Source organism: Malaya genurostris, chromosome 2 (genome assembly GCF_030247185.1).
Source record: "Malaya genurostris strain Urasoe2022 chromosome 2, Malgen_1.1, whole genome shotgun sequence".
NCBI lineage: Eukaryota > Metazoa > Arthropoda > Insecta > Diptera > Culicidae > Malaya > Malaya genurostris.
Window position 1 is genome coordinate 204337373 of NC_080571.1, and position 16102 is coordinate 204353474.

The window sequence follows — 16102 nt, forward strand, 5'->3', positions numbered from 1 at the left end:
ATGCCGAATCTTGAGTGCTTTTCTTCTAGTAGACTGGTTGAGTACCAGAACCCAAATCACAGACTAACAGACAGGACACTCAAATTAGATTCTTCAATCATTTTAACGGTCATTTCGAATATTCCTTTATTTGGGACAGTACTCACATGTGTCATGATTCTTCTTCTTCTTCTTCTTCCTTTCTGGTTGGCGTCACCTCACTTGAGATGACGCCGAATTGATGGCACAGCAACTAAGGCTATATTGCCAGTTAATTTTCGTTTATAGTCCAGTGGACTTTCTTTTCACTTGACTACAAGCGAAAATCTCGCTGTGTGGCTGCGTCGAATCGTCAAAGTACGGCTGAAAATCCTTTCTTTCTTGCGAAATACTCGAATTTTCCCCGGACTAACACGATGCAACGTGCTCACCCGTTGAGAGTTTCACCGGAAGTGCATGTGTCATGATGGCGCCACGTTACCCTATCAAAAACATCCTGTCTGTCATCTAGACTGTGTTTATTTTTTTCATTTATCAACAGAGTTGCCATTCATACAGAATTACCTGTATTGTATACGTCCATGCGAATTTCATGCAGGATACAGATTTAATACATAATTGTGCCTACTTCTCATCCTTCAACGCAATACAAAATCGAACCCGTTTTGTTACAATATTTACTTGCTTCTGGTCTGCCCAACCCATACACAACCTGACAGAAATAAGCCTGTTTCATATGTGTTCCACTAAATTCAGGACGGCACTAGTGTACCTAAACAATACGGGTGCAATGAATTACGAAACAAAAAGATTACAAGAGAAAAAAGTACTTCATTACGTTATTTACGTTCACTGTGTATGCGTCCAGCAATATATTTAAAAGGAGTTTAATTTTCATATTGTGACTCACGCAAGAACTCCTGAATGAAATGAAAATATTGCGATTTTTTCTAACAGCGCTGCATTACACCAAACTCATTAATAACACACGTCATAAATCTCCAAACATGCGTATTTTCTAATCTTTCTATCTTTTAATTTACTCTGCGCAACATCTTCCCTTTGGTCTAAAAAGATAACTATTAATAGTAATTGATAGAGTTAGAAATGAACTGTTTTTTGAAATGTGGTGTGTGGCTAAAGAGTATCTAACGTATTTAGTCTTGTCAATTAAAACGCAAGGAATTAGTAGCCATTTGTAGGAGTATTTGTTATCATTGGATGATCTTCTAACGACTCGAATGCAGATAAGGGAACCATAGATTTAAGCTTGGTTTGCAAAATAGTAGTATTGTTCCTCAGGATTCAGTAGAATACATTACTTTATGTTCATTGTTCATTGAAATGTGATGAACTACTGTTAAACCTTCTATTGATGAAAAGAGAAAAATTATACTTATGCTAAACCATAGTAACTTATCATCATAATTATTTTATTGGTATCAGGAAATGCTAGCAAAATTTATTTTACTTATTTAAATATTAAAATTATTATACTCGAAAAAACAGATACGTTATTTCCAAATATTATTCTATTTACGACGTCATTGTGGAACCAGAGAACCAAAAGTTTTACTTATATTCTCGATGTATGGGAGCTGTCAAGTTGTCCACTGGTTGGGTCTGCCGCCACTTAATTTCGGGTGAAACTACCAACACAATGAAAAATAGTCTAGATGAACAACGTTGAGTCAAATAAATGGTTACCTTCCAACATCGCGAAAATGTTAAATATATTATCAACGTAATCCAATATTTTATTGTGACGATTCATTTTCAAATATTTTGATGAAATCAGGCATCCCTGCAAGCAGCTGATCGGTGTTGACAAACGAGGGGAATCCAACTAGTAAAAAACTTTTACATAATACAAGGGGTGTACAGATAGTGAATAGTTCGCGCAGTACAATATAGGTGGAACTAGTGCATCACGAAAAATTATTTTTATAAGAATTCATTCATACTGTCATGTCTGTTAGTCTGTGCCCAAATTATCAGATCCGAATGAATTCCGAATCGGCGAGAAATTCTCATTCGGAATTCGATGTGGAAATCATAATAAATTCCAACTCCAGGCAACAATCGATTCCGAACGAATTTCGCCTACAACCGGTTGATTCGGAAACCTGTCAGAATAGAGTGAAAAGATGCGGACTGAATTGTCAATTCGTTTTCTTCTTATTCTTCCCGGTTTTTTACGTTTTCGTGCTGATTAATACCGTTTTCATGAGTTGTTGTTTAGGGCGCGTACCACGTGTTTGTTTTACTCGGAGTCAAAGTCGCCCGCGTCTTGGTTTAAAAACGAAAATGGTATAAGTCGCCTGACTTTTACACTAACACATTCATAAAATGAGCGAATATTCAATGACATTTATAATGTCACTGTCAATTGGGTTGATCGAGAATCCAACTCAGGCAAATATTCTAGCACTGAACCGATCGAGCACTGAAAAATCATGGAGTCGATTAAAAATTCATTGCTGATTCCGTCAATGTGGAAATGTGGGAAGAAGTCGATTATTTCGATAGTTTCACGACAAAAGAACCTGCTAATGAAAGCCTCTCTTTAGCGGCCCTTACACGAGTCATTAAAAATGTCATTACTAAAAAATAATATCATTTTAATGAAGTGTAATGGTGCAGTAATGACGAGATTTCTATAGCGGCCCTTACACGTGACAATATTATTGTCAATCCAAAGTATTGTCAATACCCTCAATCCAATTGACTTGGAACTTGAGTCTGCATTTTTCGAACAAATCAAGCGTTTGAAGCTTCAAATATTGCAAATGAACATGGAAACATTGAGAGAAGAGTTCATTGCACATATTTGACAGTATTGTCGGATTGATGAGTAGTTTTGATTTTTTGACAATATTTTCGTCAATCCAATGAAGTTTCCATTACACGATCAAAAGTATTGTCAATACTCCTTGTATTGACAATAATATTGTCTCGTGTAAGGGCCGCTTATCAAATTTGAAATACATCATTACTTATGTCGTTTTCGTTTTTAAATTGCGCTACACTGGTGTAGCGAAAGCTGCACTGAAATCGTTCGTTTTTACCAATTGCACTACACCAATGCTACACTTTTTCTGCACCGATACCACTGGTGTAGCACTCATCAAAAGTTTGGTGTAGCTCTGTGCAATGGAATCGTTTATTGTAGTCAATGGTTACTGTTTATGTTTTCGTCATTTTTGTTCGTTTATTGATGCCTCAGTGCAGCACTGCACCGGTGTAGTGCAAATTAAAAACGAAAACGCCATTAGTCATCATTAAAAATGACAAAAATAATGATCGTGTAAGGGCCGCTTTTGTTTACTTTCTCTTTTGATTGTCACGGAGCCATTACTGCAATTTCATGATAGTTTCCAATATAAATCGAAAGCGTGTGGTCTTAACTTGAAAGCTCTGTTAGGGATAAGTCGATGATAGACCAATCATCCAATTGAAAAGTTGATGAAAAATACCGAATTCTCCTTAGTATGCAGTGAAGATATTCTGAATAATAATTTGTAGGGAAGTATGGTAACAGGAATGTAGATATAAATAATTAGAAAGTAATATCACATTTTTATTCGTCATTCTTCGCTGTTTTGATCTTTGCCGAAAAATGCTTACCACAGTAACATAGCTTCCCAGCAGGATGTAGGAATTCTTTTTTTCTCGCGAAACACTCAAAATTTCACCGTACTGAATTCGAAACGACGTGTCCATTGATTGATTAAACTGACCAATTTTTCATACACCTTAATACAAAATAATTAGAATATTTTTTTCGTTAGTTCGCTTTCACATCTCAACCAAGTCAGTCGATAAAACAATACCGCTTACGTTTGGGACGGAAGAAACCAAGTACAGTATTGTGAAGTAATCGCTTTCGAGAACAATCTCGAAACGAGTGAGCCAAACGAACAAAAGCTACCGCCGCTACGGAAGAATACAATTACTGTTGATTTCAGGCAGTGCAAAATTCGACCTTCGATACGAGAACTTGAAGGTTTGCTTAAGGAGCAAATGCAACTTGACATTAAACATGTGCATTTACTTCAATGCAATAAGACAAATAATGTAGTTTACATCCAGTTTTATAAAGAGTTGGATGAAATTTAATTCCCAAAATATAATAACAATGTGCCCTATGTGGAGCACGAAAACATTAAGTACAACATTGCAGTATATATGGAAGATAGTGCTATAGAAGTGCGTGTGCATGATTTTCCCTCAAGCGTCATCGATCCATATATTCGCAAAATTATGTCTCAATACGGAGAGATTCTCTCTATTGAAAAATGAAGGTGGAAGAACTTTTTTCCCGGTATTCTAAATGGCGTACGTTTGTTACGCATGCGCTTGAAGAGGGCTATACCTTCTTATGTGACTTTCGGTTAGGATACAAGAATTCCGTTCAAATTACTTGTTACCTATGACAATCAGATGGCCACATGTCATATTGCCAAAAAGCTGTTCACTACGGTTACCCATGCGATAAACTGGACAAGGAGACAACTACACCAAAGGACAACGGTGTTTCCTTCACACCAACCCCAGTACTCCTGCGACAGCCACCAACAACAATGAAGCATCCCCCTCAACGAAACCATCAGTATCCCCTATAGAACAAAGTACACCAGCTGCAGTTTACAACATACCCAACACCTGTGAAATAAGCAACGATTGTTCCGCCAATAACAGTGATGCCGAACAAATGGACCGGAGCGTGAATAGTGAATCACTGGCCCTTATTCTGCGAGTCGAGTGAGGTGAGATAAGTCGAGTCACCCGAGTCACGCGATTCTGACAGTCGAATGAAGTGACAAAAGTCACCAGGATGAACTCTCACCGTATTCCTGCAGTCGAATATGGGTGACAAAAGTCACCAGGGGTGAGTTTCAGAGTCGATACCTGTGAGTTAAGTGACAGCAGAAACGAAAAATCGAGATTTTCAAAATTTCTGCTAGAAAAAGGTGAATGATGTACGGAAAAGGATTTAATTGTTTTTTTTTTTTTCAGGCAGAAAAACCGAAATTGGTAATCTTTCTAGCTATTCTCAAAATATGAGCTCGATCGGAATCGCTTGCCTAAATCGACTAATTCAAGTCAAATAACATATTTGACTGGATATTCTGAGAGGAGGAGTATTAACTATTCCCATTTTGTTATGAATAAAAAACGGCTATCAATTCAATTTTGTTTTATTTGCAATGTCCCAACAAAATAGAATGTATTATGTATTGCCATTGAATTTTATTGATAAGCTTTGTAGTTATACCTGACTATCCTTGTTCGCTTATTTGTGATAGTCAAGTTTGGTATATTTTTGCCTTTCTCATACAGAATGGCTATGTAATCACTTTGAAAACCGACTCAGAAATCTTGAAATTTCAAAGTCGATATCAGTAGGTCTAGTACGAAAAGATATTTTGAAGAAAAAGATTTATGCTAAAACGTATGAAGATTTGATTCGAAAAAAGATTTTGGGTTCTATATCGGAAATAAAAAAATTGATATCCATTTATATTCAAAAATAGAATAAAATATAAAAAAAAAAATGTTTGAACCTATCAACTAAAATGTGTGTTAAATTCACACTTCTACTTTATATCACATGATAATTGTTAATTTAAGTGTGAGGTAAATTCAATGAATTTTATTTTGAATTTTTAAATACACTGCATAATTATTGTCAATTGTAATTTATGTTTTAATGATAAAACATAAAGTTCTAATTGGTCATTGAAAAACAACTCATGTTACTCATCGCCAACTGTTTTATGTAAACTTTATATGGCGTAATAACGTACGGAATAACTTAGTAACTGGTGATGCGGTTACAGGTTTATAATTTTTGCCTTTCTCACATATTTAAGGGCTATACAATCAATGTGAAAATGGGCCTTTCAACCAAATTCCATATACCATTCGATTCAGCTCAAAGATCTAAGCAAATGTCTGTGTGTGTGACAAATATTGTCACTCAATTTTCTCAGTCACAATAGTGAGATTTGGACACACACATAAAAACGACGCAGAGAATCCAAACTAGGCGTACTTTGATATTGATATATTAAGATTAAAAAGTACTTTTTTACATTGTCTTTCAGAACGGAACATAGATCCGGATGCGATACAATAGCAGGCTATATTGAACCATGAGACTTTTCATGATATCCAACATTTGTGGAAATCAATTCAAAAGTATTCATGCAAATTGAGTCCTAATGTGATTTTATTATACATTGATCTAGTGAATCAAAAACCATTTTGATCTAGATTCAATTTAACAGTACACTATGTTACTACACGATCTTATCATTTTATTCATAAATATTTTTGGAATACTTATGATTATTAATATCAAGACCATTAGTATTATTTCATGCAAATAACAAATCCTGCAAAAATATAAAGATTTTCATTGAATAAGTTTCAATCGAAATAAATAATTTATTTACCTCACAAAAGGTGATTCTTCAATTGTTTTGACGTCATTTCAATTGCTTTGACGTTTGGGAAATGAATCGTTTGTCGCTTGAGGTACAGCTTCTCACTCACCATGGAATGAACCTCTCACGTCACCCGAGTCGACTCGTAGAATAGGGTGACTACAGTCACGTGACAGCGAGGTGAGATTTGTCGAGTCACCTCACTCGACTCGCAGAATAAGGGCCACTGCTCCCTCTTCATTCGCTAGAAAACAGTGAAAGTGCCTCTCCTCCAAGGAAAAAAATTACAAAATCCAGCAAAAAAAAACTATTTTTTTATTGTAAAACGGCCACGTTAAGCTTAAGTGCAAAAGAGCCAAATAAAAAAGAAAACTATAAAAAAATATATTATTTCCGTTAATCTTATTAATGATTTCAATTTATTTCATAATGAATGTATATCTAGTGTTAAGTTTTTAGTTATAGAAAGGATTATACGTAACCCAATGAGCTCTCTTCTGATCCTGTTCACTTTCATGGGTTGTGAAGAGTGATTTATAAACTGCAGTAGCGCTGGGGTCCTTCGCTACACTGTAATCTTGTTTAGATTTTTTGAATAAAGGCCCATCACCTATTTTATCGCTTATTAGTGCTCGCTTATTCAATACTATTGGTTTCTTGGACGTACATCCTGGCATACCAGCAACTACTGCTTTCGACGGTCCCGCTTCTGCTTCAGTTGCATCCGAAACTGCAGCAGCTGCAGTTGGAAGTGCTTTCGATTTTCTTTCTGACTTGGACTTCTTTTCCGCTTTAAGACGTGCTGCACGATGCTCCATTCGGGTACGCATCAAATCGATATCCTCGTCTGAACCATTCAAAATTATTACATCTTGATCAGTGAATGGTTTTTGGCACTAAATATTGACGAAAAGCATTAAAATAAAAAAATATGCTGTTACGTAAAACGTATGTAAAACTTACCACTGAACAAACTTTGTCCTTGATTTCTTTTAGTGCACGCTCCGAAAACACACATCCACATGTCCAAAGGGCAACGAACCGAAACTGACCACTCATCTCCAATCCAATTAAAGCACAAATGAATTCAGAGCTCTTCCCATCTTGGCGCTCCTCATAAACTGGGTTTGCAGTCAAGTTCAGATCCTTAATATCTTTGAGCGATTTGATGTGTGCACTTGACTCAGGCATTTTACTTTTTTCCAGTAGATGTTCGATAACATTCTGCTTCGAATAAAGTCTACCAAGGCCGCACATAACTATAGGCTTTTGTAAACGTTCTTGAGTAAGTGTACAATGTTTCCAACGGAACTGTCTTTCTGCATCTTTGTCTTTCTGAAAATAAATGCTTTTAAGTGTCGTTTTCATAGATTTATATTGTTCTGAGCGAAACTCAATTACCTGTTCCGGTTTCTTTTTTAACCGAACTAATTCGTCCCGTCGAGGAATAGTTCCACCGTCGCATCCCATGTTATATTTTAATGAAAATAGTTAGAATTTAGCAAATTGAAACCAAATGGAGTTCATGAAAACAAAACTTTCTCGTATTCTGACGTTTTAACTTTAACCAGCGCACTGACAAAATGTATTTAACCAGCCCACTGACAAATGTAAGTATGAAATATGACATATATAATTTTCTTTAGATTCTGAACAAACGAAGTGTACAATTCCTAGTCGATCATTGATTATATCTGACATTTTTGTAAGTTTTCCTTAATAAAATCAAATCAACAAATGAAAATTTATGTAGTCTGTTGTTTTTATATGAAACTAAATTATTATTTAGGGTAAATACAATTATTGTATAACTGTCGGCCAGTTGGTTTTGACAGCAGATTCTAGACAAGGATGCTAGCCGTTTTTATCATGTGCAAGTACCGCGATTACACGTTAATCATTTATTCAAATAACAAAACGATAAGTAATCTACGCCTGTACCCAATACCAAAATATTTTTAAACTCTTCTTCCAAATGTTTATATTCTTGAGCGCCTGAATTAAAATAAATGGGTAATAAAACATAGGTATTGTAGCTCTATAAAAATCGAACATTAGCAACTAAAACTGACTGATGCTAAAGAATAATGATTTGAAATGAATCCAGTAAATAGTTTTGTGTATCCGGATATCCCCGATGATCTGAAGTAAGTGGTAAAATTTATGGAAGGCATTTGTTTGTTGAATAATCTTTTTTTTAGAAAAATTATCTTCAGAGATGACAAACAACGAATGGTTGTCGGTGTTATAGGTAAATCATCGACTCCAGATTGCAATAAACTTGTTGGATTCAATTTACTTACCATTCATCCGGCTCTAACGGATTCGAAATGTTGCGAGGTATTCTCTGGTTTTGTGCATAAAACATATATACTAATACGTCATGTCCATAGGGCCGAATCAAATTTTATTTCGAGAACGAAGGCAACATTCTGTTCTTGCATTTCGAAACTACTTTCGACCAGTATGTAATGGGAGACCTTTTGATGAAAGCTGCACAGAGTGGGAGTGACTATAACTTTGTAAGTTTCAACAGTCGTATAAGAACACGATTCGCACGTATGCTACTGTTTGCGATTCAGGTATGCCACATGATTGTTTTAGTAGAGCCAACATCCGTGTTCGACTCGAGTTATTTATCAATTTTCAAATCATTGAAAATCATTCGCGAGAAGTACGTGCTAAAGTTTCTACCCAAACTACTGAAAAATTCTAGCGTTGGAAATTATATGGGCAAAGAAGTTCGATTGTGTAGTCCGCGATTTTTATTTTTCTTCGAGGGAACTAACGATATAAAACCGGAAGATGTTGAAAAGTTGGATGCATTGGAAAATTCTATTGAGAATGAAATTTTTAGAATGCTGAGAAATGAATTTATTATTACAAATAATAGTGCAATGTCACTGTTTTCGATACCGAGAAGCAAAAAGTTTGTTTTCTTCAATAGCGACAGTGGAGCAAAAACAGATCCATTGAATGAATCGATAGATTTGTTGACGCAGTACTTAGATAAACCATCTGGGCAGACTGAAGCGGATGATGAAGAGCTGATGAGTAGATTAAGACCGTATGATGGTTACGGAATGTCCGCGTGGAGCGTGGGAGTCAGTAAAAATAATAATCATAAGAGAAGCATATTAAAGCTTTTGAAAGAGCACGTCGCAGAGGCATTTGAACATGGTTTTGACGATAGTATGTCGAAGTACAGAGGCAGAAGTCATTTTGTTGTAAGCCTAACAACATTTGAAAATCAAGATGAACAAGTTGTAATTGGTTTGTACTATATTCTCATTATAGATCCCGGACATTAATACTTGGTTCGAGGGTTTCAAGTTGTTACATAAAATTTTCATTGAAAATCCTGATAACAGTAGCTACGAACCAGATGATGCGGATTACGTAAGTTATCCATTCTTTCTAGAAACCATTCTCTCTCTCTAACGAGGTTTTTATTCCAGAGGGCATATTTGGAAAATTTCCACAAGATTATAGACATCGATGAACGGTTTTTCTTCGAAACTTGTGAGCATGGTTTGGAGCTAGCCATGGTTAGTTACAAAGAAATGTTACCTCATCATTATAGTAGTACTTTTCACGAAAAGAAATACCAACAATCCCATGAATTGTTCATGGAATATGCGAGAGGACCTGAGGTAGAAAGACATGAAAGAAAACTAAGGGATTATTGCGATTCTATTTGGTTGAATGGCAAACAGCAGTGCGAGTACCCTAGTTTACGAGGAAATCCGTGTGCTTTGGGTAAACACAAGGCCAATGATCCAACGGAACACTCCAGTGAAGTAGTGTTTGTGTCTGCTTGTAATTGTGGTCGTACACAAGGTCATCGTGAAGATCCGTATACGATTCGACAAGCCAACTACGAATTCTACCAGATCATTGCAAAAATTTGCAGTAATTGCAATGTTCTAGAAAGAATAAAATTCCCGATTTTCGAACCTTCGAGTAATGATTTCAGAGCGGCGGAATTTGTCAACAAGAATTTCTCGAATCTTATGTCATTCGAGAACTCCAACAAAACCCCCGACACATGTACGCATCCGCCATTGACAAACGATCAATCCCCACATCTTTCTGGGAGCCAGAAAAGTCAAGACGGAGCTTCAAATCTCACTTTCAGTTTAGACGATAAAGACGAGGAAGAGAATAGTCCGAAAACATACACAAGTGAAACTGAGCAAGAAGATGCATTGCAACAAGAATCAATTAATGAAATCGTCATTAAAGTAGGAGAGCATACCACAGAGATGGAGAAAACTATTCTCAGACAGCCTTCTACAACGGAATACCTTCCCGGCATGCTTCATGCTGCAAGTCCCGCTGGATTACTTCCACAGTTCCCATCGTGGTCTTTGGTATGTCTAGGACCCAGTTCAATATATACTCATAATAGTGGCATGCCAGAGCATATACAAAGTGGATTCCTGTCTGGAACTAATTTCTTGCTCCCATGGGATGTCAGTGTTCGCCTCGAACATGCTCAGTCATGGGCAGCATCATATGAAAAAATAAGAAATCGAAAAAAGAATCCTTCTCAAGCGAAATCGATTGAGACCAGTAACAATTTTACATTGAAAATCTTTATCGGAATTGAATACGAGTGCCTTCGAGGGCATCGTTTCATTATGAGTGGCCCTGATAGTGTACTGCGGGGCGGTTCCGGTATCGTTCGGGACAGCGGCAGCAAAGTCGTTTTCAATGATATGCCAATTTATTTTCCTTGTCCGTGTCGCAGTTCCAACGTAGCTCAACTTATGCGTATCCACATTGTGACACCCAAGGCGCCGGTGAATGTAATTCTAGAACCAAAGGTCAAAATTTTTCAAAATCATATGCAAAATAGTCTCACATTCACCACTGGCCTGCCGGAGCCGATCAAACTTAGCCAAAGTGCGTACTGGATTCTACGATTGCCATTCATCTACGAGGGTGAAAATGGACCGTTAATGCCTCCAACAGAGGTGAGTCCGACCAATTCTGCGATCCATGGTGTTCTATTAGCGGGAGTGTACGGAATACGCGAGAGTGAAATCAACGAAGATTTACCCTAAAAACTGTTGGCATCTGTGTGTGACACCGTGTTGAATAAATCTATGTTACTCATGAAATCATACGTACTCACTAAAAATTCCGAAATTTTTCCAAGCTTCTACCAAGATTCTATAATTTATCGGAGAAGAATTATTATTCGTTGGCTTGTCATTATCAGATACCAAATGTTTTTCCCCAAGTGCACTTGGGATCGATCCAGATTTCAAGATATTTGAAAGCCATGGTTTGTACAATAATTGTTCATTTCCGACAACTGAACCTGAGCGGGATCATGCTTTCTTGGAAAGACAACTACAAATTATCCAAGGTATCTTGCAATGGCTTTTGTAAATTGCTAGCTTCGGATCCAGATGCAAAACACACACCATAGAGAACATGTTAGGCCTTGTTGATTATTATAAAAGGACAGTTGTAAGTTTCAAGAAATTGTCAGTGCTATGGACGGCGGACGTGCTACAATAAGCGGTAGTAAGCACATGTGAACAGTGGCTTCAATATGAATCATCAGAATAAATGAAATGTAAAGCATTCTTGAAATTATTTATTTATTTATCTCTTGAACAACATTATTTGTATTTGCTAACAATACGCTTTAAAAAAAACTGATTTACTATTGAAGTTAACTGTTTTTCTTCTCCGTGATCTTATGTAATCATACAATTAAATATGTACAACAAAGATGATTTGCTTCTCCAGAGAATCATTTTAATTGCATTTTATTCATTTTCACTCATTTGGACAATTTAAAAGTATAACTACGGAAGGTCTACAACTAAATATCCGTTTGTGCGAGGAAGTAGAATGTTAAATGGTCTATTCCATTAGAATTCTAGTACTGCTTCAATACTCAAAAGTCGATGCTTTTGTGATATAACATACATATATACATGCTTGACAAGTTTGACAAAGGTTTGTTTTGGTAAATATACAAAACGCCGGTTCACAGTAGTGCAATAGAAGAACATTCGAATCGAAGGTTCCTTTTCATTTGATTTACTCTCAGTGCAATGGTTGATAAAGTATTATTACGTTCGAAATTTCGGGGAACCCTTCTCGGCTCCTTAATTGGTGATTGTTGTGGAGCCCCGTTTGAAGGTCAATTGATGGACAGTGGATCAAAATTGGTGTTGAAGAAAAACCTTGATACGTTAGAAGGACCGTTTTTCAAAGGTTATACATATTTTTATTTGTTTTCCTTATATTGACATAATTTTATTTTAGCCCCGTACAAAAAATTCACTGACGATACTGCAATGACAAGATGTGTGGCGAATACTTTGCTGGATCCAAATGGTTTCTCCCAGAAGCTTCTGGCGAAAAATTTTGTTAAAGAATATTACAAAGATCCTAAGCGTGGTTATGGAGCAGCAGTTGTGGACGTATTTGCTAAACTTCGCATGAGTAAGCTTTCCGATCCACTTGGACCAGCCCAAGCACAGTTTGGTGGAACAGGATCATATGGTAATGGGGCAGCGATGAGAGTCGCACCTATGGCATTATTCTGTGTAAAACACGAGAAAAATCAATTAGTGGAATTAGTACAGCAGTCATCTTCAGTGACTCATACACATATACTTGGAATCAACGGAGCAATTTTGCAAGCATTAGCTATCAAACAGTGCCTTCTACTAGATCCACGAGAAAATCTGAATAAAAAGGTATTTCTTTCATCTTTGAAGAAGGACATAAAAGAGTTGGAACAAGTCAACGATCCTGATTTAGATGACAATTGTAATGCCTATGAAAAGCAACTTAATGCAATTGAACAACTACTGGACGGAAAAATCGATCCTAGTGATGAAAATGTGTTGAATATGCTTGGCCACAACGTTCAAGCCTTATACTCGGTTCCCACTGCAGTCTTTTGTTTTTTGAAGTGCACAGCAGAAACATTGGAAGATGTAAGTATAAATTCACCAACACTTTGCGAGTGAAGTGATTTTTACACCCATTATTATAATAATTAACAAATAATTAGTAGAGTCGTCATGTTATTTTGTCCATTACTCAACTTTCAATCAATGAATGATGATAAAATCGGATACAGAATTATTTCTTTGGTCCTAAGAAGCGATATGACAGAAGAAACTTAAACATTGTGCAATAGTACTGTTATAGCGGTTATAGCGACACAAATGCTCGAAGTGAATGCACCTATTTTCATCTTATCCTTAAAGTCATTATATCGAACACCTAAAGCAGATCTCACTTTAACTAATGATATGAAATGACTGCTGGAGCAGAAATTTTTTAAACGTATTGTTTAATGCAATATGAATTTAATTTGAATTGTTAAGATTTAAGTTGGGTGTTCAATCACAAGTGATGACTTTTCAGCCCTATTATATACATGATTTGGTTATTACCATTAGGACATCATATGCCTCCGCAATTTTGCGTAGGGAGAGTTGTAAACGTACTTGTAATATGTAATGGGAAAAGAAACTTTGTGAATCGATTCAATTGAAGATTGCATTGATTTTTATAGAAATTTGCTTATAAAATTTTCTATATTTTTACACAGACTATTGCAAGTAAGTGAAAAAAGTCAATACGAAAGTTTTGACAATTGTTGTTTTATTGGATCGAGAATGTTCAAACAAACACACTGGTGATCAAGAGAAGCATATTTATGCCCTTGTCAAACTCTGGTGCATTTATAATAAAAGATACTCGACTTTTTCGTTAATAATTTGGTTACTACAAAGAAATGTGTCGCCTGGGTAACATGATGGAGGGAACCTATGACCCGGTTTCCAGCAACGTTTCTAGGGTTATTTGGATGTCGTAGTCTAGTTCGCTTGGTATGGAATAATAATAATAACGAATTCCAGGCATTCTTTGGAAGAGATGTTGTTTGAGAGCAAGCAATTGTTTGAGATTTTGCAATCCAATTGATTGTACCAAATTTTGAAAGTCGTCAACAAATGTTTTATTTTTATAGCGTTTAAGTTATCCATGAATGCAAACTTTCCTGATCCTTTTACTGAACAATATCCCGTAGATGTTTTACGATCCTTTGGAGCAATTTGTCTATGGGTGTGATCCAGGCATGCCTGATAATAGGAAAAACCCAAAAAGAAATTCATCGGTGAGGATAACATCCAAATCAATTAAATTGTCTTCGAACATTTTCGTATGATAAGTTTACAGGGTCCGGCACTCGAAGTGTAACCAATTAAAAAGGCCATAAATTCAGTTTGGAAAATTACTTTTACTTAATTCAAAGTACAAAATGTGTAAAAATAATACAAAATTCAGAATCAATTCACTTTTGCTCGATATGACCACCTTTTGCCTTGACTTGATGACTTGAGAGAGCGAAGGAGTTGCTTCGTTTGGCCGAATGTGACTTGCAGGTATTTTGGCCCACTCGCGGACAATAACTTTTTTCAGCGCCTCGAGACTGGTGTATCTTTTAGTTCGGACTTTGCTCTCCAAAATGGCCCAAAGAGAACCCTATCGTTTTGAGAGTTTACGAATTGCTCAATTGGAAAAATTTTCTCGTCAGAAAATACAATGTTCGGAAATTGACCGCTTTCGGCAAAACGAAGCAACTCCTTCGCTCTCTCAAGTCATCAAGTCAAGGCAAAAGGTGGTCATATCGAGCAAAAGTGAATTGATTCTGAATTTTTATTATTTTTACACATTTTGTACTTTGAATTAAGTAAAAGTATCAAATTTTTCAGACTTAAGCTTTAAATTCGAAATTATTTACTATAACTAGAGCATTTCCGCTAATTAATATTGAATTATTGCAAATACCTGTGCAACTGAGGCAAGCCACAACTTGTCGTTTCTAAATGTTGAGATTTTGGGTGTAAGTTTCTCCATGTTTCCATTTGGCTACGTGTTTGTGATGTAAAAGCAATCGATCCTTGAGCTTTTTTAGTACTCTTGAGACGGTTGAATTAGTCCTTTTCTCGAAGTGTGATGGAACATTTACGAATTATCTATACGGGCGTACAAAATTTTTCACACATCTCTACTTGTATTCAGGTCGGCTCAGCAATATTATCCATGCCAATTCAAATACACAAATTACATTCTAATGTCACACGAAGCTATAAATATAATCTGAATACATTTACCATTTAATTTATTTGCAGACTGACCAAAACTCTTTCCGCAATACACTAGAGTACGCTATTTCCTTAGGAGGGGATACTGACACAATCGCTAGTATGGCATGCGCCATCAGTGGAGCTTATTTTGGAAGTACTGTTATATCAGAAAATCTTATCCGACATTGCGAAGATTCAGAAGGAATAATTAAATTAGCTGACCAACTACTAGAGTTATGAATGTAGCATTTTTTATAGTTATAGTAATGAAATATATTGAATATCGTTAGATTACGGATTGTTTTAGTATAACTACCTAAAATGTTCCTGACAACGTTAGTATTAGTACAGCATATTGCAAATTTTAATCTGATTTGTCTAATATGTAATTTAAAAAATCTTTTTTAATCCACCTAGTGGTGTAATATTACTTATATTTTCAAAAATATCACTACAAGATTCTGTCAAGAATTTTTTTTCAATCTTGAATCAAATAAGAAACTTTCTTTAGGTATGAACTAACATAACCATTTCATT

The 16102-nt window shown here is 36.0% G+C and overlaps 3 protein-coding genes across 5 annotated transcripts; 2 read left to right on the top strand and 1 right to left on the bottom strand.

Annotated features, from left to right (window-relative positions):
- Window positions 1-6827: 6827 nt before the first annotated feature.
- LOC131427182 (replication termination factor 2) lies at window positions 6828-7998 on the bottom strand. 2 transcript variants are annotated; one of them, XM_058590153.1, is made up of 3 exons: window positions 7833-7998; window positions 7395-7766; window positions 6828-7327 (listed from the first exon to the last, which is right to left on the bottom strand). In XM_058590153.1, exons 1-3 carry the CDS (start codon window positions 7899-7901, stop codon window positions 6887-6889), a joined length of 882 nt encoding a protein of 293 aa, XP_058446136.1. In that variant the 5' UTR covers window positions 7902-7998; the 3' UTR covers window positions 6828-6886. The 2 variants fall into 2 exon arrangements, with proteins under 2 accessions (XP_058446136.1, XP_058446137.1); XM_058590154.1 differs by having other exon boundaries at window positions 7395-7762; window positions 7833-7969.
- A 327-nt stretch (window positions 7999-8325) lies between these two features.
- Window positions 8326-11557, top strand: LOC131427183 (nonsense-mediated mRNA decay factor SMG8). Of its 2 annotated transcripts, none has more exons than XM_058590155.1 (5): window positions 8326-8578; window positions 8633-8771; window positions 8825-9658; window positions 9729-9830; window positions 9890-11557. In XM_058590155.1, exons 1-5 carry the CDS (start codon window positions 8529-8531, stop codon window positions 11498-11500), a joined length of 2736 nt encoding a protein of 911 aa, XP_058446138.1. In that variant the 5' UTR covers window positions 8326-8528; the 3' UTR covers window positions 11501-11557. The 2 variants fall into 2 exon arrangements, with proteins under 2 accessions (XP_058446138.1, XP_058446139.1); XM_058590156.1 differs by having other exon boundaries at window positions 8650-8771.
- Window positions 11558-12405: 848 nt separating this feature from the next.
- LOC131432165 (ADP-ribosylhydrolase ARH3-like) lies at window positions 12406-15829 on the top strand. The gene is made up of 3 exons (XM_058598277.1): window positions 12406-12671; window positions 12723-13402; window positions 15611-15829. Exons 1-3 carry the CDS (start codon window positions 12509-12511, stop codon window positions 15803-15805), a joined length of 1038 nt encoding a protein of 345 aa, XP_058454260.1. The 5' UTR covers window positions 12406-12508; the 3' UTR covers window positions 15806-15829.
- Window positions 15830-16102: the final 273 nt, after the last annotated feature.

Coding starts and splice junctions, on each gene's coding strand:
- LOC131432165 (XM_058598277.1), top strand. CDS start 12,509: ATGGTTGATAAAGTATTATTACGTTCGAAATTTCGGGGAACCCTTCTC. Junction 12,672..12,722: donor AGAAGGACCGTTTTTCAAAG/GTTATACATATT, acceptor ATTTTATTTTAG/CCCCGTACAAAAAATTCACT. Junction 13,403..15,610: donor CAGCAGAAACATTGGAAGAT/GTAAGTATAAAT, acceptor ATTTATTTGCAG/ACTGACCAAAACTCTTTCCG.
- LOC131427183 (XM_058590155.1), top strand. CDS start 8,529: ATGAATCCAGTAAATAGTTTTGTGTATCCGGATATCCCCGATGATCTG. Junction 8,772..8,824: donor CGGATTCGAAATGTTGCGAG/GTATTCTCTGGT, acceptor TCATGTCCATAG/GGCCGAATCAAATTTTATTT. Junction 9,831..9,889: donor AACCAGATGATGCGGATTAC/GTAAGTTATCCA, acceptor TTTTTATTCCAG/AGGGCATATTTGGAAAATTT.
- LOC131427182 (XM_058590153.1), bottom strand. CDS start 7,901: ATGGGATGCGACGGTGGAACTATTCCTCGACGGGACGAATTAGTTCGG. Junction 7,767..7,832: donor TAAAAAAGAAACCGGAACAG/GTAATTGAGTTT, acceptor ATTTATTTTCAG/AAAGACAAAGATGCAGAAAG. Junction 7,328..7,394: donor AGGACAAAGTTTGTTCAGTG/GTAAGTTTTACA, acceptor GTCAATATTTAG/TGCCAAAAACCATTCACTGA.